General features: G+C 35.0%; 2 protein-coding genes and 2 pseudogenes across 2 annotated transcripts; 1 reads left to right on the top strand and 3 right to left on the bottom strand.

Moving 5' to 3' along the window:
* The first annotated feature begins 586 nt into the window (after positions 1-586).
* LOC148689443 (protein FAR1-RELATED SEQUENCE 5-like) lies at positions 587-2,694 on the top strand (annotated as a pseudogene).
* A 2,625-nt stretch (positions 2,695-5,319) lies between these two features.
* Positions 5,320-9,450, bottom strand: LOC137708182 (putative receptor-like protein kinase At2g42960). Its single transcript, XM_068447193.2, has 8 exons — positions 8,863-9,450; positions 7,641-8,394; positions 7,446-7,550; positions 7,135-7,257; positions 6,781-6,951; positions 6,564-6,693; positions 6,186-6,395; positions 5,320-5,908 (listed from the first exon to the last, which is right to left on the bottom strand). Exons 2-8 carry the CDS (start codon positions 8,309-8,311, stop codon positions 5,756-5,758), a joined length of 1,563 nt encoding a protein of 520 aa, XP_068303294.2. The 5' UTR covers positions 8,312-8,394; positions 8,863-9,450; the 3' UTR covers positions 5,320-5,755.
* A 9,646-nt stretch (positions 9,451-19,096) lies between these two features.
* Positions 19,097-19,951, bottom strand: LOC137709411 (chlorophyll a-b binding protein 40, chloroplastic-like; annotated as a pseudogene).
* Positions 19,952-22,070: 2,119 nt separating this feature from the next.
* LOC137709319 (chlorophyll a-b binding protein 40, chloroplastic) lies at positions 22,071-23,183 on the bottom strand. Its single transcript, XM_068448402.2, has one exon. The coding sequence runs from the start codon at positions 23,016-23,018 to the stop codon at positions 22,215-22,217; it is 804 nt and encodes a 267-aa protein (XP_068304503.1). The 5' UTR covers positions 23,019-23,183; the 3' UTR covers positions 22,071-22,214.
* Positions 23,184-25,748: the final 2,565 nt, after the last annotated feature.

The following is a 25,748-nucleotide window of genomic DNA, read 5'->3' as shown; positions in this document are numbered from 1 at the left end:
ATTTTATTTTTATTTTTAAGAATTCACTTGCTATTTTTCTAAAGATTGGTTTTAAAAGAATTTTCACCAAAAAACGGTTTCAGCCGTTTTAAAAGTATTTCCAAATGGTGCATTTTTGCTCACCCACACTAACTATAGAGTATGCTCACCACTCATTCCAATGCTTGCCATGTGTAATCCACACTAACTCTAGTTAAGCCTATTTTTTATTTTTTATTTTTGCTTTAATTAATAGAAGAGAGAATCTTACTTTTACTTATTTACTTCCATATATATCTTTTCTTTTTAAATATTTTATTAAAACTTAAAACTCCCCTTTTTTAATACAAACAAGCTCAACCCTGTGCACGCATCTTCTGGGGTTTCCATCTACCATTTTTCTCCAACTAGAAAAAGGTATGCAACTCCCATTTAATTGCTTTTTAGGATTATTATAGGATGTCAATATATATGCTTTTCTTAGGATTATTATAGGGTGTCAAAATATATGCTTTCTATAATTATTATAGGGTGTCAATATATGCTTTTTAGGATTATTATAGGATGTCAATTTAATTCAATATTAAGTAATTTGATACTTATGCAGATGGAACACCAAGATGATGAGTTTCGTACTCCATCTTCCAGTGATGCCAAAGAATCAGTTGATGGTATACACTTAGATTTAGATTCCGAAACCTTTGATGTCTTGGATCAAAATGAAGAAAAAGGAGAATTTACAAGCAAAGTTGGTGATATTTCACTGAGGATGACTTTTGATAATGAGGATGATGCATATAATTACTACATTGCATATGGTAGAAGGGTTGGATTTAGCGTGAGAAAGAACAGAGAGAATAAGGACAGGTCAGGTGTGCTAAAGAAAAAACAATTTTGTTGTTCTTGTGAAGGTTTTTATAAATAAAAAATTAAAATAAAAAAAATAAAATAAAAAAAAATAAAAAAAAATAAAACTCCAAAGAAGAAAAGAGAAGAAACAAGATATGGCTACAAGGCAATGCTTGAAATCAAACTTAATTTAGAAAGGAAGTTTGTTGTGACAAATTTTGTTGCTGAACATAGTCATGTTCTTGTTCCAGCATCAAGTTCCCATTTATTGAGGTCACAAAGATTAATAAAGCCTTCTCAAGAAAAATTGATAGATCAACAAATGCATTATGCAGGACTACAGCCATCTCAAATCTTCTCATACTTTACCACAGAAGCAGGAAGGTCTCAAAACTAAATTTTATTCAGTCTGATTGTAACAATTTGATAATGAGAAAGCGCATCGGGGTTCTTCAAAAGGGTGACTTAGAATGTTTGCTTGAATAATTTAAGAAAAAGCAAAATGAAGACAAGTCATTTTTCTATTCTCTTCAAACAAACGAGGAGAATGAAATAAGTGGTTGTTTTTTTTTTGTGATGGAAATTCGAGGCGCAATTATACTATATTTGGTGATGTTGTGTGTTTTGATACAACATTCAAAACGAATAGATATAATATGGTGTGTGCCCCAATAGTTGGTATCAATATTCATGATCAAACCATACTTTTCGGATGTGGTTTGCTAGATGGAGAGACAATAGATGCATGTCAGTGGTTGTTCAAGGCCTTTTTACAAGCCATAGATGAAAAAGCACCAGGAACCATATTTACAGATCAAGCCCAATCAATGGCTGCTGCGATTAGTGAAGTATTTCCTAATTGCCACCACCGACTTTATTTGTGGCACATATATCAGAATGTTGCGTGGAACTTGAATCATGTTTTCAGTGAGTTTAAATCATTTACACAGGATTTAAAAAGATGCATATATGATCCGGAGACTGTTGAAGAATTTGAATCAAGTTGGAAAAGTTACTTGATGATTATGAATTGAGAGGTAATGATTGGCTAGAAGGGATATATCTATTATGTGAGAAATGGGCACAAGTTTATGGTCGAGACCACTTTTGTGCAGGTATTACTCTTGACCAATTCCTATTATATTATTTTTACATATTATTCACAAGTTTCTTTTTCCACTATATTGTGATCAATTTCCATTTTTTTTCTTAGGTATGACAACAACACAAAGAATTGAGAGCATGAACAAGTTTTTGAAAAAGTATTTTGCTCGAAACCTCCTTCTGCAAGAGTTCGTTGTCCAATATGATAAAGCGGTAACGAATCAAAAAGAAAAGGAAAGGCAAGCAGAAAATGCAACTAAACAAAAATGGCGTAGTTTGTATTCTGATTGGAATGTGGAGATTGAAGCAACAAAGCAGTATACAAGTAAGATTTTTTATTGTTTCCAAGACAAGGTTAAGAAAGTTTTAAATTTGAGGCCACTAAAATTAGAAAGTGATGATGAACTAACATGTACATACACAGTAATGAACTCAGGAAAACGAGGAATTAATAGAACACTTATGTATGACCTTGCAAATCAAACAATATTGTGCAATTGCAAAAAGTTTGAGTTTGAGGGGATTCTTTGTGCACATGCTCTAAAGTTATACTATGATTTAGATTTGTCAAGTATACCATCCAATTATTATTTGAAAAGATGGAGTAAGGATGCTAAATGTAGTATTGGATTTGATTCTTATGGCGAACTGGCTGTGAGTAATTTAGACTCATCTTCCTTGGTTCAATGTAGCGAGCTATCTAATATAGCACAAAGAATCATAGCAAAAGTGCAAAAAATAGCCAAAAATGTAGTTTTTTGAATTCGGAGTTGTTAAAGTTGGAGAAAAAAATTGGAAAAGCATGCCAATTTTGGAGAACAAGATGATGGAACAAATGATGTAAATTATGTTAAGCATGTGACTGAAGTTGAGAAAAATCTTAAGATCCAAGATCCAAAAGTTCAGAAGTCCAAAGATTAGGGCAAAGGTAGAATGAAGAGTGCTTTGGAATCTAAACAACCTAAAAAGAAAGGTCCATAAAAGAGAAAAGGTTAGCACATATTTGGCTTGTTTTTATTTACTATTTGATTAACAGTTTGCATTTGTCAATGTAATTATTATTTTAATTGTTTAATAGCTTTTAAATAATCCAATTCAAATGCATATAAGATGAGTTTTTCAAATCCATCAACATCTTAGATCAAAATAAATTTGCATTTGGATATTGATGAGTTTCATCTCAAACAATTGTATTTTTTGGACTAGCTTTTTGTACAATTTTATTTTGACGAGTTTCATCTAAAACAATTGTATTTTGAATGACATCATTTGTCCTAATAGTTTTGTCACTGAAACTAGTTTTTGTTGGATATTGACGAAGTGATTTGATATGATTCGTATATCCATATAAGGTTAGAATCATATGCAGATGGAAGATCAAGCTCGCATATTTTAATTACCATAAAAAAAAATTTACACATATTTTGATTACCATAATCTCCAACTAGTTACAGATCCTATTTATGATAAAAACTCCTTACATGATCATACAATAGTAAACATCCAAGTCATCGAAGTTTACAGAAACAACGACTATGAAGGTGTAATCGATATTGGGGTTTTAAGTTTATATTTATGTTTTTTAAATTGGAATTAGTTGAGTCTGTTTGTATTCAAAAAAGGGAGTTTTAAGTTTTAATAAAATATTTAGAAAGAAATGACATATATGGAAGTAAATGAGTAAAATTAGGATTCTCTCTCCTATAAATTGAAGCAAAAAAAAAAACAAAAAAAAAGAAAGAAAGGCTTAACTAGAGTCAGTGTGGATTACACATGGCAAGCACTGGAATGGGTGGTGAGCATACCCTATAGTTAGTGTGGGTGAGCAAAAATGCACCCATTTCCAAATGAGCCATAATTCTCTCATTAACCCCTATGCACTCGTTCTCAATGACATTTTGGGTTCCTAATTAGAATTTAGGTTGCGTAATTAATGGTTTGTTTGTTAAACATTTTGTTTTTAAATTTTTAGTTTTAAATTTTTGTGCTTAAGATGTGGAGAAAATTATATAAAAGAAATGAGGGATGAAGTGTGGTGGGAGGAAGATGAAGGAAATATAAAAACTCTAAAAGAATAATGAATGAAAACAAACTCTTAAAATTGAAAACAACTTGAAATAGTTTCTGACTTTTACTGTTTTTATTTTATTTTGTACCCTTCGTTACATTTCTTCTACGTTTATCATACAATCCTTCTTCCATTCTTCATCATTATTCTTTCCTTTTATTTACTTTTTTCACCTTTCAAGCATATAAAATGAAAACAAAATATAAAATAATTATCAAACGCCCCGAACGAGCTAAATTCCCTTAATCTTTGAAATGTTATCCAGTATCCGAGCAAACAAAAGAGGATTTGCTGCCGCCCACGTTTATCCAACCACAAAAATAGGGCTTTTGCTGAAAAATATCCACACGATGAACGTTGGACAAAAAAGTCAAAAGCTAGACACCACTCACACTCAGAATTCAAATGTAGCAGCCTCTCTCAGGCTTCAGCTTACCCATTCCATGATTCATAAGCCTCCCTGTCTGGGAGTTCTTTGGAAACAGAGGAAAAAAAAAAAAAAACCGACACAATTTACAGGTCCACAGCAAAAGCACTTGTTTGTCAGGCTGAAGAGGCTGACCAAATAATGCACGGCATTTTTCATACCACCCCATCAATGTATTGATGTCTCATTTGACTGAAATGCCAACCCAAACATCGAGAAATCAATGCAACTTCCTTGTGTTCCTTCTTATTTGCCATAAAATTTGAACTAGCTTTTGGTTGAGTAAGAATTGTGTCATGCAAGTAACTTGAATTGGACCACCTTATTGATTTTTTTTGGACCATACTTGTGCGTGAGAGTACATTGTGATTTTTAGAAGCTAGAGTAGGCTATTTTGAAGAGGTAGATACGTGGCTCGTTATGCGCAGACAACTCAATTGTCGTTACAAGCAATTTGACGAGTGTGCACAAACTTTATGTTTTGCGTATTTAATAAGTTACTTGAGAGATGGTTTTCACACAACCCTTTTAACTCCTCACTCACCACTCTTTGTTTTTTGCCATCAAATTGATTGAATATATCAAACAGAAACAATTGACATGATTAAACAGAGGTGTGCAAAAAGTAAGAGTGTGTTTATCATTTTCCAAGTTACTTATGCATACATTGTCAACTTGTTATTTACACGTAAAGAAAAATGACTTATTAACTGTAAGGAGCCAGTAAGTGTTATTTGATAGTGTTCCCTTTCTTTCTACAACTGAAAAGAAAGATTTCTGTTAAAGTATTGCTCCTGGTTGCTTAACATACTACTTTAGGAGACAATGCATTATAGTTTATAAACTGACACCGTAATTCAAGTGCAAAAAAGAGGAAGACAACATAACTGAATAAAGGGAAAAGGAGAATCATCATCATTAATCCAATGCCTTGTTTTTCTGACAGAAAATGATAATTTAAAAATAAAATTAATGAAAAAAAATAAATAAAGATAATAGGTATCATTTCACCATCCGAAGAACAGTAATTAATTATGAAACAGAACGCCCACTGGTCCCCAAGAAACATATGTACAACGAGAACCTCTCTCTCTCTCTCTCTGAAAATTCCCTGCTTATGGAGTTGGGAGCATCTCTCTTCGTTCTTGAAGGATCGGGATTGAATGCTTCGGGATCAAAATGCACTATCTCCAATCCGAATCCTCTCATAATTTTAGAAATTTTGTTGAAAAGAAACTTTGAGATTGTATACTATTGACGGGTTACTGAAAGCTACTTTGGAAGGTGACGAGTTAATATCGTTCACCAAGCTCACGCGTTTGTCAGTCCTATCCGTGGCTTGTCTCGGATATTTGGCTCTCCAGATCCCCTGGCTTCTTTTCTAGATCCCCTGGCTTCTTTTCTATGTCGACAGAGGCAGAACTTTCCTTCATAGATTCCATATCCATGCTGGCTGTACGACTCTTTCTGTTCCTTCGATCCTGAAAGCAAAGTAAGATTGGTAACACTCCCTCGACGATCATGGTAACAAATATGAACTTATAACTTTTGCACCAAATGCTAATCAGTTCTCCGGAATATAATCTGAACAATTTGATCACTATATGGCAGGAATGAAGTATGCTAAGAAGAACGTGTCATTAGTATAGACTCTAAACACGAATCATACGAAAAATTGCACAAACTCCACATTTAGATAACTAGTCTCATGAAAGACATAGCACAAAATAAAGCAATAAGAGGATGGATGATTCGTACCTCACGAAATGGGTATTCATCAGCTTCGAGCATACGCACAACCTGGCTCATTTTGGGCCTGTTCTCCGAATCATGATCAACACACCGAAGTGCAACCAAAAGGGCACGTTTTAAGGCACGTGTACTGGGTTTAACTTCAAGGTTTGGATCCACAACTTCCTCGGCTCTTCTTGCACCCACCATCAACTTTAGCCACTCAACTAGATTGACCTGCCATTAGTATTTGGTAGTGTTTAAAATTCTGTAATTAATTGATAGTAAGCAATGATAACCAGTATGAACCTTGCCTCATGAGGATGGGAAGTAGAGAAGAGAGGGACGAGTATTGAAGGATGACACTCATGGTAATAGTACACAATACTTTTGAAAATTTTGTACCTCATTAGCCGGTCGGCCATAGTCCACAGGATCCCTTCCCGTAACTGCTTCAAGTAGGAGGACACCAAAGCTGTAGATGTCGCTCTTCTCATTTAACAAGCCAGTATTAGCATATTCTGGTGCCACATAACTGCAAATGAACCGGTTTTATGCTCCGATTAGAAGATATACGATAGATAAATTAACAAAAGTTACAATACTGTAAGAGTTTACATACCCAAAAGTCCCCATGACTCTAGTCGTGATGTGACTTTCTCCTGAACCCAAGAGTTTAGCCAGTCCAAAATCAGAAACCTTGGCATTGAACTCGTCATCAATCAAAATGTTGCTTGATTTTATATCTCTGTGGACAACTTTTGGTTCTATAGCTTCATGTAGATAAGAAAGCCTGCAATCCAATATGTGAATCCACTGGTCAAATTGGTTTGAAATTGAGTCTCACCATTAATCATGTCTCAAGTGGAATTATAAGATGGACCTTATAACCAGCAGTTGAAGGAAACTATCAAAATAATGAATTCAGATTAACAATACAAAAGAAACACATTTCAGTTAAAAGATGAAAACTTACGCTTTAGCAGTACCAAGAATCACCTTCATGCGAGCCTCCCAAGTAAGGGTGCCATGTTGGCTCATGGCCCCGTGTAGCCATTGCTCTAGATTTCCATTGTTCACATATTCATACACCAGCATCCTATGCAATAGTTAGCAACTTAACAAGATCAATAGAGAATGGACCGAGAACGCAAATTCCAAGTTATACCATAGGGCAAATGATAAGGTAAACATTACACAGAACCCCCTACTAATGTGGAATATTATGTTACCAGACAAGGTTAAGTCATCAGTAATTATATAAACAATTTCAAATCAAAATAATACCTGTGAACACCTTCTATGCAGTAACCCAAGAGCCGCACAAGATTCTTATGCCGAACATGACCAATGGCCTCCACTTCAACCCTAAATTCTTTCTCTGCCTGCCCCCTATGTACAAGATTAAAAGGTATCCATTAGAAAGTTGTTTCTTAAAGGCATCTTGATAAGAAGATGATGCATTTGGGTTTATATCCTTACAGGTTATTTAAGAGTTTTTTCACTGCCACCTCAGTTCCATTGATCAGCCGGCCCTTGTAAACAACTCCATATCCACCCTCACCAAGCACATTTTCTGCAGAAAAATGATTTGTAGCAAATTGCAGATCCCTAAGAGTGAACCAGTGACCCCACCCAAGATGAGAAACTTCTGGCAAGCCAACTAAAGGAGAGGCTGCAACAAGTCCTCCACAAGACAATGACGACTGCTTTCGCACAGTCCCAGAGCTTCCTTCTTCCCCCGACTGTGAACTAAGTGCCCTCTCATGATGATAAATTGAGCTGCACTGACTCATGTTATTAGGATCAATCGATTTGCTCGTGCCTAATTGAACTAACATCTTCCCTGAATTCTTATCACTTGCTTTATCATGTACTGAATGAAATAAATTATCAGGGTGATCATGGGTACCCTGAGCCGCCATCTTATCAATGTTGATATCTTTAGAGACATTTGGTATTTGGGTGACTGGGAACTTGTCCACTGATCTTCGAGACTTCCTCCGAAATGAAACCCATATAGATAAGAAACATAGGATCAAAACAATAAATGCACCAACACATATACCGATTACAACCCATAGTTTCAAACCCAAAAATCCTATCTTCTTTGATAATTCCACATTCAAAGAAGTTGACCTCCCGGATGACATTCTTATCCTCCAGATGCAATATATCAAATCCGGCTTGGTGTTCTGACTTTCAGTGCCCCGAAAAAAAATTAAGACATTCCAACCTGGACATGACAAACAAATCATGTAACTCAAATCACACGAAAATGGTCACGCATATTATGTAAAACTCAAATTGCACAATAAAAAGTACTAAAATATCCTATCAATTCAATTTTATGATATTAGATTCATGGCTTAGTCTTCAACTTTTAATCATGTTAAAGAACAACCAAAGTAACCCAAAAAAGGGAGAATCTGATGCAATAACTGCTTGATTATTTTCCCAAAAAAATACTCAGCACCTTGACTACAATGGAATTAATTTGTCCCCAAGAAAACAGTGAATACAAGATAAAAACCAAAGTAATATTTAGGCAATACTTTCTTGACAAATGAAGCAAACTAAATCTATCACAAAAGAGAAAAGTAAAATCTCATACAGAATCACTTATAATCCAAGCAAGAGACCAATAAAGTGAAATGTGAGTGATTCTATCTAATAAAAGTGATTCCAAGAGAGAAGCACTTACCTTTGCACTTTGCAGCAATCTAAGCTAACCCCCTTGATCTTCTTCCTTGAGCAGCCAGATGAGCAGAGAAGGAGCTTCCTTTTTAATCAAGAGAGACTTAATGGGCATAAGAGGCCAATGCAGACCTGAAATATAACGCAAAAAACCCACCAAAACCCAGATGTCCAAAAAGGCAAAAAATTTCCAGAGGAGTAGTTTGCAAGTTGGGAGAGAAGGGGTTGTGGCCTTCAAGTGGGCCAAAAGAATTAAAAAAACAATAAAAATTTGAGAAAAAAATGGAATGAAAAAAGATGAGGAGAGGGAAGGACAGACAAAAATCTAATCTTTGAAGGGAGAGAGAGAGAGAGAGAGAGAGAGAGAGAGAGAGAGAGGGAATTTATGTGTGTAGAATATGGGGTGGGATTCTAGAGGGGTAAGGAAGAAAAGGTGGGTAAAATGGTTGGTGGGTTTTTTTTTGTCTGTGTGAAGGAGAGGGGCCTCAGCAAGCTGGAAAGGAAGCTTGGTTTGCAATGGAGGAAACCAGAGAGAGAGAGAGAGAGAGAGAGAGAGAAACAGTAAAGGGAAAGCAAAAATAAGGTGAACAGAGATGGGGCATTTATAGCTGGTTAACAAAAAATATTTGATTAAGCTACAAAAGTAAAGTGGCAAGCATGAGGACATAGAGTCAACCCAAACACTATTAATAGGAGGGAACTGCAAATCTAGCATGCCATGATGTTTACTTACCACACTGCCCTTGTGTCTTAAAAAAATCCTGATTGAAAAGCGATACGATATTTACAAAGACATTTTTATAAGATGATGTTAATTTGGTCGCGTTACACAGCCTTGGTATTGGCATTGCTACAAAAATGTATATTTATTTACAGCAACTTAAACTTCATCCAACCATATGAGAGTGTATTAGTCTGTCATTGCATAATTAGCAACTGACAGAGACAAATTAGAGGTGGAGGTCCATAAACTCTAGGTCCAGACTATAATATAAATTTGGTTTTATTAATTTGGATTTAACAGCTTTTATTACTTTGTCAATACACTAATATCTATATTCCTTTTCCATATAAAAAATAATAAATAAAAAAAATAAAAAGTCTTGCATTTTCTTTTGATGGAAGCAAAAAATACACCAAATGCTTTACTGATGAAAAACATTGGTATTCTTATCTAAACTGGTGGACCAATCAGTGTGATCTAGTTCTCTGTACAATGTAGCTGTGACACCTCCACATTTTCTGGAGTTCTGATCTTTATTAATTAATTAATTTGGTTTATAATTAGAAACATCTTCAAGCATTTGTCTTATTTTTGGTAAATAATCTCCAACCATTTGTCTAGGTTCACTCTTAAAACATTATGAATTATCCTTACATATATTTGCTTTTATAGATTGATGTTCCAGAATGTTCATCCCTCATGCTCAGGTAAATGATTGAAAAAAAAATTGGTGGCAAATGTGGTGGCATAAGATTGGTGGTGACGATTACTTTGTGCATCAAGAGATAAAATGAGAATAATATTATTTTTAAAAATTAATGAGGGTATTACAATAATTGAAAATATTTAATTACAGAGACAACTCTGTTTTTTATTAAAACAGCTTTTAAAAGCTATCAACATGCTACTTTTAAAAGCTGTTGTGAAGGTCATTGTGTTTAAAAATAAACAAGATATTTTATTTTTTTACTAACAAACACAGTTTTTAGTTAGAAAAGCAAATACCAAACGAGACTTAAGTGGGCCATATTTTCTTCAGCCAGCATTCTCATGCCTATCCAATTCAGAGAAAAATTTGACATTCCATGGCGAAAAATTTAAACCTTTCAAGAGAGTAACAAGGAATTGATTTCATTTATGAAGCAAATGCACGCACTAGGGGAAATACATTATTAATTTTTTTAATGAAGAGCAAACGTGAAGACGACTACGCTTTTAGTATAGAAATTTGCTTGTATGGATCACATTTACATAACTTTTATCATTTTATCAAAGTTAGATTTTTGTGAAAAGTTGTGTTTCGTTTTTAATTTTCAAGCTCCAACTTGACCTACTAAACTAGGATTTTTCAAAATCCTTGAAATAAATGTATTTTCAAATTTATAGATAGCCAAATCAAAGAAAATTAACATCCGTATCTCATGAATTTAATTCAGAGATGTCAAATTATAATGATATTACGCTTGTCTATCAAGAACCTGTTGTTGGCACTTTTTAAAAAGTATCATGTCCTCAATTTTTGTCTTTCTGAAGTCGTAAGGGAGAAATTGCATTATAATTTTAGACTGACGATGACAATTTCATTTTTTATTAAGATAATCCTGAATAGTTGTTATGTCACATCCTGGCCCAGGCCCCCACCACATCCTGGGCTCGACTCCACCGTAGCATGATATTGTCCGCTTGGGCCCCAACCATGCCCTCACGGTCTTGTTTCTGGAAACTCACATGAGAACTTCCCAGTGGGTCACCCATCCTGGAAATGCTCTCGCCCTCAACTCGCTTAACTTCGAGTTCCTAAGGAACCCGAAGTCAGTGAGTTCCCAAAAAGCCTTATGCTAGGTAGAGATGAGAATGTACATATAACGCTTACAGGATCCGCTCCTCTGAATGATGTGGGATGTTACAATCCACCCCCTTTAGGGGCCCAACGTCCTCATCGGCACACTTCCGACTAGGGATTGGCTCTAATACCAAATTGTCACATCTTGGCCCTGGCCCGGGCCCCCACCACATCTTGGGCTCGACTCCATGCTCTCGCCCCTAACTCGCTCAACTTCAGAGTTCCTAAGGAACCCGAAGCTAGTGAGCTCCCAAAAGGCCTCATGATAGGTAGATATGAGAATATACATATAAGGCTTACATGATCCACTCATATGGGCGATGTGGGATGTTATACGCTACTTATTATTACAGTCTAAGGGTATTCTTTTTCGCTTGTAAGTAAGAGGTCTTAGATTTGAATTTCGTCAAAGGCGAATTTCAATCACATTATTATGGTTGGCCTATTGTAAGATTTGACTCACTCCCCCTCTCCCATAGTGTCGTTTGTTAAAAAAAAAAAAAAAAACCCTAAATGGTCAAGTTGAATAGTGACTATTTATATACACTATAAAAAATCATACGGATCAGAGCTTCGCTTAGCTCTTTGTGAAACTCATGAATTTCCTCCTAGTGGATATATATATATATATATATATATATATATATATATATATAATTAGTTATTATTATCACAAGGAGAAAGAAGAATCGAAACTATTCAATAATTTAGAAAATAAAAGTTTCAAACTCGAAATGCGTGGATAGCAGATATTGTTCTCATCTGTCTTTCTTGTCAACGACTTACTTATCGTTGCGTAATCACTAATCACTTATTGGTAGATATTTTGACAATGGTTATCTATCTTTCCTTTTTATTCGGGCATACTATTACTAGCATGAGCTTTGACTGAGCCAATAAAATTTAGAAAAACTAATTGCAACGGTTCCGAAGGGTAAATTTGTCAATACAGGTTGAACCCTGTAAACATTTACCAGAAGAAATTATAGATTATAATAAACAAAGGTGGCTTTGTTGATTATCATAACTCGAGTGTGTGTGTGTGTGTGTGGGGGAGGGGGGATATAAAAAGCCCCCAATTGGGGCAAGGGACGCAGGCTTTGATTTGAAGTGTCACTTTTGATTAAAGTGTGCCCCCTCCCAGCCAAATTCTTTTTCCCTTCCTTTGAGATTTCACAAAAAATATTTATTTATCTTTAGATTTATTATGCGGATAAAATTTTAATACGACAAATATTTGAACTGTTAAATTTGATTTTCACGAATATTTAGATCTTTTATCTTAGCAATTTATTTTTAATATCATTCAATATTATGTAGTACTGAAGAAAAACTGGTATTAGAGTATCTCTAAAAGAGATATCAAAAATCTTACATAGGTTCCAAAAGAGATGCCAAAATCCACATTTGCTGGCAAATTTAAAGGCAACGTCAAAATTTCTTTTGTACTTTATTTTTCTTCACTTATTCATTATTTTATTATTAAGTTTTGTTATTATATAAATAATCAAAGAATATTTTAATTTAACATCTTCATTGAAATAGAAAATTTTATAAAAAATTACTTTATCACATCAGCTATAAAACTAAAATTTAACATTTTAATTTTACATCTTTATTAAAGATGGTCTTCCGCTACCCAAAACTTCAAAGCATCCCATTTGGGCTTGCTCTAAAGGAAAAATAAAAAACAAAAGAAGTGACCAATTAGGGTTCATCCCCTGGGGCCCCATCGGGAGATCCGTTGGCCGAATATTGACTTGAATAGCCAATCTTATGCTTCCAATTGTTCTAAACATGTGATTTTTTTCTCAGAAAAAATATAACTCATGTGGTTTTCTACCAAAATGGTATAATTTATCACTGCACTCACCATTAAGGAGCTAATCCTTGCACGTGCATGGCACGTGATTGTAGAACTTTCACTTCATTTTGTTTTTATTTTTAGGATTTTTACGTGATGGCATATTTATCGATTTATCACCTAAACTTGTATAAAGATGTCAATTTCCTTTCGAAACTTTAGTTTTAGTCAATTACCTCCTGAACTTTTATAATTAGCCAATTTCTCTCTTAAACTTTAATTTTAGTCGATTACCCTACTGAACTTTTATAAATAGTCAATTTCCCTCCCTCGACCCTAGATTTTAAAAAATTTCATCCAATTTTTCATCCGTTACGCGGACAATACATGATAATTGTATAAGGGCAAAAAGAATGAAAAATTATATGGATGAAAATTTTAAAATCTAACGCTAAGAAGGAAATTGGCTATTTATAAAAATTTTAAGGGGTAATCGACTAAAGTTAAAGTTCAGGGGGAAAATGACTAATTATAAAAGTTTATGGGAGTAATTGGCTAAAATTAGAGTTCAGAGGGAAAAATTGACACCTCTATACAAGTTCAGGGGCAAATAAAAAAATACCTCTTACATGATATATGTGTTCCGATGACTGTAAATTACTCTAATTATGAGGATGACAATTCATTCTTGGGTGCAAGAGATCTAACACATTGTTTTATCTAACTAAACTCAAACAACTAAAATTCAGTTGCATGGACCAATTCAAGTATTCCCAACGTGTTAAGAACTATGATGAGGGGTTAAAAGCTTCTTGTGAGTTTTGATTTGTAGGACAACTATTTCCCTGAGTTATGAAGAGCAATGGAAACCGCCAAATGAGGGTGTTTTGAAGTTTAATGTGGGCGACGCAGTGATGGAGTTAGGGAATAGTGTTGAAATTATTGTGAGAAATTCATCTGATGATTTTGTTGGCGTTGGTGTAGGTGTTCGCTACAAAACTAACGCTTGACCTAATTTTTTTTTTTTTTTTTTTTTTGTTAACTAACTCATTTTGAACGTAAATATATCGTTGTATTTAAAAATGAAAGAAAACTCATACTACTAAAAATAAATTTTATTCCATTCGTTGTTACCAAAAATATGTGACGTTGATATAACATAAATGAGCTCGTCTTTTTCCAGTCGGTAATCTCGAATCTAAGAGCTCATCCTTTCTCTCTCTGAGACACAGAGCCCCTTCATTCCCAATCCTTTTCAGCCATTGCTGCTGCTGTGGTATTTTATATTTAAACTATTTATGACCGGAAAGACATTTGTGAAATGAGTGTCTGCAGGAATATTTTCCTTGCTTCGTGACATAGGGAAGTACGTACGGTTGCAATTTGCATCATTTATACAAGACAAATTTCTGCATATTCCATCTTGGAGTTATAAATTTGGATAGCCATACGCATATTTGAACACTATAAAAATATTGTATTTGAACCCTAAACTCTGCATTCTAATTTAACAGATAAAAATACTCATTACATATATATATATATATATATATATATATATATAAGTAAGTTGTCCATGCATTTTTATAATTAATATAAGAATTTTTATCATAAATAGTTCTTGAAATTTACCCTTACTATTAAGATGGTCTCTGAAATTGAAAATTAATCAATGTAGTCCTTGAAAATAGGTGTCGCAAATTAATATAGTCATTCCGTCACAATTCTATTAAAAATTTCGTTAAGTGCTGATGTGGCACATAAATAGGCCCCACAAGATTTACAGGATTTTATCACAAATGATCATTGAAATTGACTCACATCATCAAGATAGTCCCTGAAATTGATCTACACTATCAAAATGGTCCCTAAAATTGGAGATTGATGAAAGTAGTTCTTAAAAATAGGTGTTGCAAATCAATATGATCATTCTGCTACAATTCTGTAAAAAAATTTTGTTATATGTTGGATGTGGGTTTAATAATTAATTAAAAAAGTTGTCTAAATACCTTTTTGCACAATATAATTTTTTTTTCTTATAGTAGGACATACTCCGAAGAGATATCCCTTCCATAAATTCTCAAAGACACAAAGCTTAACCAAGGCCTAAGAAAAGGTTTGGAAATAGTTTTCAACCAACAATAGACGCACTTCGGTTATAACCTCATTATCTCAAGGCAGGCCTCACCATTCTTTGAGTCACCAGAACACCAGGGAAGCGCCAAACAAGCTATCCAAGATTAAGGTTGTGAGGATGTTGATCGCGTAAATGTTAACGGTGATGTCCTAGAATTCGTTGCCAATAAGCCAAGTTGTCACCAAAGGTAATCTCGATCCAAGTTCAATTTGGTGAATGGTTTCGAAGTGTGTAAAGATGGGTGTATTGGGAATTTTCTTTTTAGGGAATAGATAGCAAATGAGGTAGAGGAATGTGGACATACTCCGAAGAGATATCCCTTCCATAAATTCTCAAAGACACAAAGCTTAACCAAGGCCTAAGAAAGGGTTTGGAAATAGTTTTCAACCAACAATAGACGCACTTCGGTTATAACCTCATTATCTCAAGGCAGGCCTCACCATTCTTTGAGTCACCAGACCACCAGGGAAGCGCCGAACAAGCTATCCAAGATTAAGGTTGTGAGGATGTTGATCACGTAAATGTTAACGGTGATGTCCTAGAATTCGTTGCCAATAAGCCAAGTCGTCACCAAAGGTAATCTCGATCCAAGTTCAATTCGGTGAATGGTGTCGAAGTGTGTAAAGATGGGTGTATTGGAAATTTTCTTTTTAGAGAATAGATAGCAAATGAGGTAGAGGAATGTGGACTAGGATTGAAGGTGATTGCAGGACTAGGTTTTTGGGTTCACAACTTTTTATTAAATATTAAATTATTAAACTTATTTGTAGTTTTTAAATTTAATTTGACTTGTGTAATCCATTTATGTGTCACATCAGCACATAACAAAAATTTTGACAAAATTGTGACGGAAATGCTACATTGATTTGCGACACTTACTTGCGGGACTACATTGATCGATTTTCAATTTCAAGGACCATTTCAACGTCATAGGTCAATTTCAGGGATCATTTTTATGTCACAGGTCAATTTCAAGGACCATTTCAAAGTCGCAGGTCAATTTCAGGGACCATTTTGATGTCGCATGTCGATTTCAAGGACCATTTGTGAGAAAAAATGACTTATGAGACCCATTTATGTGCCATATCAACACTTAACATAATTTTTAACAGAATTGTGACGGAATGACTACATAAATTTGCAACACCTATTTTTAGGGACTACATTGATTGATTTTCAATTTCAGGGACCATCTTGATGGTGAATGTTAATTTCAAAGATCATTTGTGATAAAAACCCTTAATATAAAGAAGAAGAAAAAATGCGTAATAACAGACTTAATTGTAACTCATTATATTGTGTGAACTCAATGTTACGTATTCAATTGCATATATGATTTTAATTGTATTGGTGATTACGAATGTTAAAAGAGGTTCTAAATTCGAATTTAATCTATTTGGACTTGGACTAATAACGATACACCGATTCAGTAAGACCTCGAGATTGGGTTGTTACGAATACGACTTTGATCAAAATCATTCTAACTTGAAGCTTCAGGCAAGGGTGTGGGCACCACTTACGATGATCAATGTATAAATATAGGTATAAAACAACTGGAGTTCTCTATTTATGTAGTTTCCCCTACTTATGTTATAAATAATGAATGTCCCATCTGGATTCTTGGATCAAGAAAATACTGTGCCTCAGATAAACTAAATTTTACTTTGCTTTGCCAAAAGAAAAGTATCAAATGTAGCAAATGAGCTGGGTACAAGTGACAACCAGTTTCTGTTTTTTGTCCTAATTATTTTAGCTACCATATATAGGAAGTTGAAAAATAATTTCTGCATGCCATAAGCCAGAGGCCCCATATATTAATTTATAGCCCACATTCTAGGCAGATAACTTTAAAACACCCCAGCCCAACTCACTTCTAAGTTAATTAGCAACTAATGGCACGTATGAATTAATCAGTAGATGATTTTACAGGGTTTCTTTGTTTTGGACGAAATGGTCTTAGAGTTTGTTAATTATGCTATTTCTTAGTTTCATACTGTATTAAACACTTTACTAAATCAGTCCAATTTAGTTTATTTTAAGTTAATTCAGCTTAGTCCCTAATATAAGAAGGAAAATCATAATCAACTAAAAACACTTATCTAGATTAGAACCTTTATTGCGGAACCTCCATTGAGCAATATTCTGAGTGTATGCATCTCTCCTTATATCGTGACATCTCCATAGCAAAAACAAATGATCTACTCTTTTTCACTCACTTTATAATAGCTCTATTCAATGGGGCTTGAAGGGTTATTTCTGTGTATCGAGTGTGAGAGTAGAGACCCTTGTTATATAGTAAAAGAAGTAGAGCCCAAGTAAGAAACTTCCCGTCATGTAATTCTACTCGAACATGACTTTATCACCTAAACCTTAGTATTCATATCTAATTAGGTTTACTAATCGTATCAGGATTGCTTTAGCTATAAAATCCTAATAATACACTATTTATTAGCGTACAAGTATTATTGAAATCAATCTTTGCAATCCTGAATTTATATGAGATGTTAAATACAAGTGTGCAACACTAATATAATCTTACACCTAATACTAGTTCAGTCCGACATAATCAACACACCCTGAATAACTTATGTTGATTGTTCACTAGGTTTATATATATTCTATATTGTTCACTAGTTTTTTTTATATATTCTAATTTACTAGTACTAGTTTAATATATCTTTCACATGCATGCCACCTTATATCTAAGACTTTAATTTTACTTATAACATTCCCACATTTAGGATAAACCTAAAAGACACATGAAGATCATGTAGCCAAAATAGTGTATGAGTTTTAATAATTAATTTGTTGCTTTCTATACATGATTTGTACCCCTTACATTCCATTTCCAATAAGATGCTCATTTCTTGGATGCTTGCGCGAGGCCTTTCTAGAATTACTCCAATTTTTTATTTATCTGTCACACCCCTCCCATTATCCAAGCACAGTGCATATTTCTTTATTTTAACAAGGAACAGCAATTATGTTATCTTCTAACACACTATTTATATTATAATGAAAGACCAGGTAACATGCATGCAGTAAAAAGTTCCCTAACTCCATAGAAAAAAAAAAGTTTCCTAACTATGGGTAAATCATCATTGAAAATGTATGGGAATTGTTTACTGGAAGTTTTTAAACTTTTTTATACAAATGATATTCGGGATGGGAGATTTAAAAATTACATTGTTCTAACCAACTTTGTTATGTTCAAGTTGGGATTGTAGATGAATTTTTTTATAAATTCAATCATTCAAGCTCAGATAGAGGAAGTTGAGTTTTGTGCCGCTTGTATTTTGGTCCCTTTTTAATGAGTACATTTTAAGTCTCTTGTTTTTATTTTTCTTTGAAATAAGAATCTAGTAGCTTAGCACATGCAATGCTCTAAGAATTTAATTATACGTAAAATGTAGCATAAGGACTCCGATAATGGAAATCAGTAATTACAACATAGAACGAATTGGATTGTTGTATGAGATATATTGACACCTCATAATTAAATGCAATTTATTTGATCTTTATCATTAGAAATTTCAGGATGAAATAATGCAAATGATTGAATATCTGTAATTATGTAACTGGCCGTAACATCTCAAGTTCTGCAGACTGCTGCAGAATTTGAACTTATATCACATATTTACCATTTCTTGCAGTGCACAACAATTCTGATTCAAGTAAAATATTGTAACCAAATAGAGGTTTATAGGTAAAGAGGCAAATTTCACATGCAAACTTTTACTCCAAACTCAAAGCATATTTGTTGTTATATTCCTCTTAGATCAACAAGTTTCATCAACATAAGCATATTAACTGAAACCCCATTTCACAAGAACAATGACCTGCAAACTTTGTAATAACGCTTCTCTGCTCTCAGTCTCACTTTCCAGGAACAAAGTTTGTGGTATATGACCAAGCATTGTTGTTCACAGGGTCAGACAAGTGGTCGGCCAAGTTCTCTATTGGTCCTTTTCCAGTAACTATGGCAGGTCCACCGGCAATTCTGTATCCCTCCACTGCACCCATCAAGATAACTTGTGTGGCCCAAATTGCCAAAATGCTTTGAGCATGGACTAAGCTTGGGTTCCCCAAGTAGTATAGCCCGCCTTGACTGAAAATCTGGGCTCCCGCCTTGAACCAAACAGCCTCGCCGAACTTGACTCCGTTGCGAGATAGGAGTTCTGGGAAAATGCAGCCCAGAGCCCCGAGCACTGCCCATCTAGAATGGATGACTTCAAGCTCACGGTTCTTAGCAAATGTCTCAGGCTGAGAGTCCGGCAGTGTCCCAACCGTAATCACCAGGGAATTCTCCGGTGATGTAAGATGGGGACTCACCAGAGAAAGGACCCAAGTACTTGACACGGTCTGGACCATACCATGGGCTGCCGGATGATACATTTTTGGACTTGGCTGCGGTTTTGCACATGGTAATTCGGCCCTCACCTAGTAGGGTAGAAGTCGATTGAACAGCTTGGCCAGCTAGGGAAGGGGAGGTGAGAGCCATTGCGGAAGAAGCCATTTGAGAAAATTAAATGAAGTGTATTGAGTTTTAGCTCTCGGAAAATGAGGGAAAGCCGAGTGCTTGTTGTTGTTGTTGTTGTTCTGGTAGCTAGAGACGTTGGTAGCTAGGTATATGTACAGGGTTTGGTGGGGCAATGGAGTCTTTATCTTTGTGAAATGTGATATCTTCATCTGATTTCTCATTGGTGTAAATCATGTTCAAGATTTTCCCGATGAGTCTCTTCCATTGAGCTTTGATAATTTCCAGTTGGCTTGATATGCTCCACTACGTACTTTAAGTTCCAAACACAGAAAGAGAAGGAAAAGCTATTTTGGTTATTACCTGTGCCTTCAATTGTAGCCAATTGAATTTGCTCAATACTCTTTGTGGTGAGAGACGTCTAGCCAATACAATTTGGCCACATACATACACTTTGGATGAGAGTAATGACACCTGAAGATTTTTTTGGATAATGAGAGGAAGAGTTTAAGAATAAGGATGATTTTTTTTTATTTTTTTTATCCAAGGATGGAAATTTGCAATTTTTCTTTAGTGGTAAGTGGCACAAAAAATGAATGGTAGAGACTGAAATAGAAGATCTAATAGTTACTCAAATAAAATCTAAAAGCTAAAGCCACAGTGCCACACCCAGAAATTTGTAGCATTTTGCACACTTTTCTTTTTTCTCTTTACATGCAATCAAGAAATGACAAGATGCTAATGACTATTTACTACAACTATACTTTCGGATGTACAAACGTTTTCGTATCATGGCCAAGGGAATTTGTGAACTCCTCTTACTATAGAAACTGTTGACTGAAACTTGGGATTAAATGTTAGATCCCACATCGTCCAGGGGAGTGGATCCTCTATGCCTTATATGTACATGCCCACCTCCATTAGAATGAGGCATTTTGGGAGCTCATTGGCTTCGGATTCCATTGGAACTCCGAAGTTAAGCGAGTTCGCGCGAGAGCAATCCTAGGATGGGTGACCCACTGGGAAGTTCTCATGTGAGTTCCCAAAAACAAAACCGTGAGGGCATGATTGGGGTCCAAAGCGGACAATATCGTGTTACGGTGGAGTCGAGCTCCGGATGTGGTGGAGGCCTAGACCGGGATGTGACATTAAACCTGGCTTAATTATGAACTTGCATTGTGATAGCAAGGTTGTTATCTATATTGCTTATAATCCAATTCAATATGGTCGTACGAATCATGCTGAAGTGAATAGACATTGTATTAAAGAGAAATTAGACAGTAAGATATCGTTTAACGTACGTTCGTTTGTAAAGTTTGAGATCAACTACCAGTTATTTTGACATTACAACTCGATTGGCAAGTTGCGCATTGAGGATATGTATGCATGCAACAAACTTGAGAGGCAATGTTGGCATGAATTGTGTAATTAAAGTCTTTGTTTCTTACTAAAACTTATTTTCTATTGTAATTAGGTTAGACTTTAATACCTTTTCTTCTTGACAAGTCTTTACACATTAACAGAACAATTTTTTGAACTAAATTTATAAATCACATGACATGCATGGTGGTTGATGGTTGAAGTTCTTTTGAATGATTTAAAAAAGAAATTCAACCATCTCCCACCACATCATATGGTCTATTAAATATGGTCTACAAAGATAGTCTCCATAACATCACTCTATATATTAGCCTCTAAAGAAATAAGAATACATGTTACAAAGTTCTTCAATTTTAACGGATTATCCATCAATTTATAGCATTTTGGAATGAGTGAACCTTTTGCACTAATGTCTGTTTCCTTGCCATGGTGGGCAATAAGGAACTGCTGTAAATCATGCATCAATATCTTTGATAATATTTCATTAGAACATATAAAATTATATCTGGCCTGACAGGAAATTACATATAAGAGGCAACCAATATCGGAAATTTTGAATTCCTCGATGAATTGATTCTTTATTTTCCATTAGAAGATGGATCAAATGAACGTAGTTGCCATGATGCTGCTGGCTCTTTGGGGCTTTACCAGTTCATCAGAACATGCTTGCTGAATAGGTTGTTAATAAAGATACCAAATGAGGCTTTTCCGTTTCTTTGAAGGCATGATGCTGATTCAATAAGTTGTCTGACCAAGGCAAATTCAGTGTTTGTATAAAATTATTAATTAGTGCGATGAAATATTCAAGGGCAATGCAAATTTTTACTGAAACCAATTGTTGATATATTCCTTCCCGTTGATCACAAAGTTGTATATATCAACACAAGCACACAAGAAAAAATGAAAATCCCAATTCATACATTTGCCAAAACAATTAACAAGTAAAAGCAATTAGTAGAAGTGCTTCTCTCCAAGATCAGAGGGAATCTTAGCCTCACTGCCCTGGAGCAAAGTTGGTGGCATATGACCAAGCGTTGTTGTTAACGGGGTCAGCCAAGTGGTCAGCTAGGTTTTCTATTGGACCTTTTCCAGTAACAATGGCTTGTACAAAAAATCCAAACATAGAAAACATGGCCAATCTTCCATTCTTGAGCTCCTTCACCTTAAGCTCAGCAAAAGCTTCTGGATCCTCTGCAAGCCCTAATGGGTCAAAGCTCCCGCCAGGGTACAACGGGTCGGTTATCTCACCGAGAGGTCCGCCGGCAACCCTGTAGCCCTCCACTGCTCCCATTAAGATAACTTGTGTGGCCCAAATTGCCAAAATGCTTTGGGCATGGACTAAGCTTGGGTTTCCCAAGTAGTCTAGTCCACCTTGACTGAATATTTGGGCTCCCGCCTTGAACCAAGCAGCCTCACCGAACTTGACTCCGTTGCGGGATAGAAGTTCTGGGAAAATGCAGCCCAGAGCGCCAAGCATTGCCCATCTTGAGTGAATGACTTCGAGCTCCCGGTTCTTGGCAAAGGTTTCTGGGTCGGCTGAAAGTCCAGCAGTGTCCCAACCGTAATCGCCAGGGAATTCTCCGGTTAGGTAAGAAGGAGACTCCCCAGAGAATGGTCCCAAGTATTTAGCACGGTCTGGCCCATACCACGGGCTGCCAGATGACACTTTCTTGGACTTTGCTGCGGTTTTGCGCATGGTGACTCGGCCCTCACCAAGAAGGTTAGATGAAGAAGGATTAAGCTTGACAGCTTGGCCAGAAAGAGAAGGAGAGGAGAGTGCCATTGTTGAAGAAGCCATTTCAGAAAAATGAAAGTGTATTGAGTTTTAGCTCTCGGACAAGGGAAACTCGAGTGCTTCTTCTTGTTGTTGTTGTTGTTCTGGTAGCTAAAGACGTTGGTAGGTATATTTATAGGGTTTGGTGGGGGCAATGGAGTCCTTATCTTTGTGAATTGTGATATCTTCATCTGATATGATGTTCAAGATTTTCTCAATGAATCTCCTCCATTACGCTTTGATAATTTCCAGTTGGCTTGATATGCTCCGCTACTTTTAGTTCCAAAAACAGAAAGAAGGAAAAGTTGTTTTTGGATGCTAATGTGCTTTCAATTATAGCCAATTGAATTTACTCAGTACTCTTTGTGGTCAGAGACATCTAGCCAATAAAATTTGGCCACATACATACACTTTGGATGAGAGTAATGACATTTGAAGATTTTTCTGGATAATGAGAGGAAGAGTAAGGAATCAGGATTGTTCTTTTGGATCCAATCTAGCATTAAGGATGGAAATTTGCAATTTTTTCTTAATGGTAAAAGGAAAACTAATGAAATTTTTTTGAAAACTTTGAGTTTTAATGATAAGGGCAAAATAAAGGGTAAGTGAATAGTACCAGGATTGAATTTTTAGTGTAAAAATATGATTTTTCGTTAAAATGAACATTACCGAAAACTTTTCGTTAAAATTCCTACAATTTAACTGCTGAAACTGAAAATAAAAAGATCTAATAGGTTATTGAAATTAAATCCAACGACACGTGTAATAATTATTTACATTGAAGCCATAGTACCACACCTGGAAAGTTTTAGCATTTTGCAGACTTTTCTTTTTTCTCTTTACATATAATCAAGAAATGACAACGACTATTTACTACAACTATATCTGTGATGGTAACATGTGTTTGCATTTTTATTTTCAGTTGTATAAATCATACAATTTACATTCGTTTGTAAAGTCTAAGATCAATTACCAGATATTTTGACAAAGACACTGTTAAGTAACATATTTTACAACCCAATTGGCAAGTTGGGCATAGAAAATATATATGCATTCAACCAATTTGAGAGGGGATGTTGGCATGAGTTGTATAATTAAGGTCTCTGCTTTTTACTAAAACTTACTTTTTATTGAAATTTGGTTAGACTTTGATACCCTTTTTCTCTACAGGTCTTTACACATTGTATATTATGAAAATGCTAGAGAAATAAGAATTGTTAGATTTATTGAACATTTATTAAATAAATAATGGTCCACTCAAATGTGGAGATGGATTATATTAATATGTCTTGGTAAAATCTTTAATTATATATTAATTAAAGGATATGGAATATATGTGCTTGGTACAGTGGCTTTGGCAAGCCTCCAACCAAACCCTAGCTAGGGTTAGGTTGGATCCCAATTCCACGAAGGTTAGATGAAGAAGGATTAAGCTTGACAGCTTGGCCAGCAAGAGAAGGAGAGGAGAGAGCCATTGTTGAAGAAGCCATTTCAGAAAAGATGAAATATAGTGTATGACTACTGAGTATATTACTCTTAGTTAGTCTGAACAATGTTGTTGTTGTTTGGTCAGAGACGTAGGTGGGAATATATACTATTTTGGTGCATGCGGTGCTTATCTACGTGATATCTTCATTCCTTTTTTCATTGGTGAAAACGATGTTCCAAGGATTTTCACGATCGATTTTGTTCCATTGGAGATTTGATGATTTCCTGTGGGCTTGATATGCTCCACTAGTTTACTTCCAAAAACAGAAAGAAAATATTAAAACTGTTATGTGTTGCAAAATTGTGAGAATGAATGTCCACGTACTTTAAGTGAGGAAGACTTGAGAATAATAGTGTAACTGTTGTTGTGTGATGTTTGCAAATGGGCAATTATTTCACTTTTTAGTTTGTCACGGATGTGGCTCTATATAAAGAGCATTCCATGTGTGATTACAATACACAATAAAAAAAAAAAAGTAGTGAAAGCAATAATATAAGTATCCCTCCATTCTTCTTTTTACCTGCAATTTTTTTGTGTTATAATTACGAAACTAAACATAATGATATTTTGCACCCACTTCGCTTCTATCCCTAACAAAAGTTATTTATCTAACTTTTGTGCATATTTATAACATTTTGGATATTATACGTTTTGAGCTTTAGCCAACTGAATTGCTCATTGCTCCTTGTGGTGGGAGACGTCTTCAATTCCATATGGTTGGACATATGTTCCACTTGTTAGGTGTTGATCTCAAGCCAATATAATTTGGCCACATACTCTTCAATGAGAGTATTGACCTCTTGAGTTTCTTGGATAGAGAGGTTAAATTTATTCTTGTGGATTGTTGATACATCTGTTAAAATTTCAAATTTAACGTAAACTTTTCACAAATCAACACAAAATAAACACAAATCAATACAGAAAGTAAAAAATTTCACCCTAATTCTTCAAATTTGATTAGGGTTTCAATTTGGGATTCTGAAATGGAGATTAGGGTTGTGATCTCAATTTGGGATGGAAATGTAATAAGGGTTTTGATTTGGGATTCTGAAATAGAATTAGGGTTTCAGTTTTAGGGATTTTAAATTGTAATTAGGGGGTTTTTATTTTGGAATTGTGAATTAAAATTAGAGTTTTGATTTGAATCGTATCAACCCTCACATATATCGTAAGAGATGGGCACTTGGAACCGAACCGAAATACGAACCAAACCTGACTGCATTGAACTGTTTGATTTTCGTGGTTTTGAAACGGTATGTGTTCGA

This window comes from Pyrus communis, chromosome 17 (genome assembly GCF_041283825.1).
Source record: "Pyrus communis isolate YQ-2024b chromosome 17, ASM4128382v1, whole genome shotgun sequence".
In the NCBI taxonomy this organism is placed as follows: domain Eukaryota; kingdom Viridiplantae; phylum Streptophyta; class Magnoliopsida; order Rosales; family Rosaceae; genus Pyrus; species Pyrus communis.
The sequence above is the reverse complement of the archived record's forward strand: the minus strand, read 5'-3'. Positions and strand labels throughout refer to the sequence as shown.

Coding starts and splice junctions, on each gene's coding strand:
- LOC137708182 (XM_068447193.2), bottom strand. CDS start 8,311: ATGTCATCCGGGAGGTCAACTTCTTTGAATGTGGAATTATCAAAGAAG. Junction 6,952..7,134: donor ATTCTTGGTACTGCTAAAGC/GTAAGTTTTCAT, acceptor ATTGGATTGCAG/GCTTTCTTATCTACATGAAG. Junction 6,694..6,780: donor AGAGTCATGGGGACTTTTGG/GTATGTAAACTC, acceptor GTTCATTTGCAG/TTATGTGGCACCAGAATATG.
- LOC137709319 (XM_068448402.2), bottom strand. CDS start 23,018: ATGGCTTCTTCAACAATGGCACTCTCCTCTCCTTCTCTTTCTGGCCAA.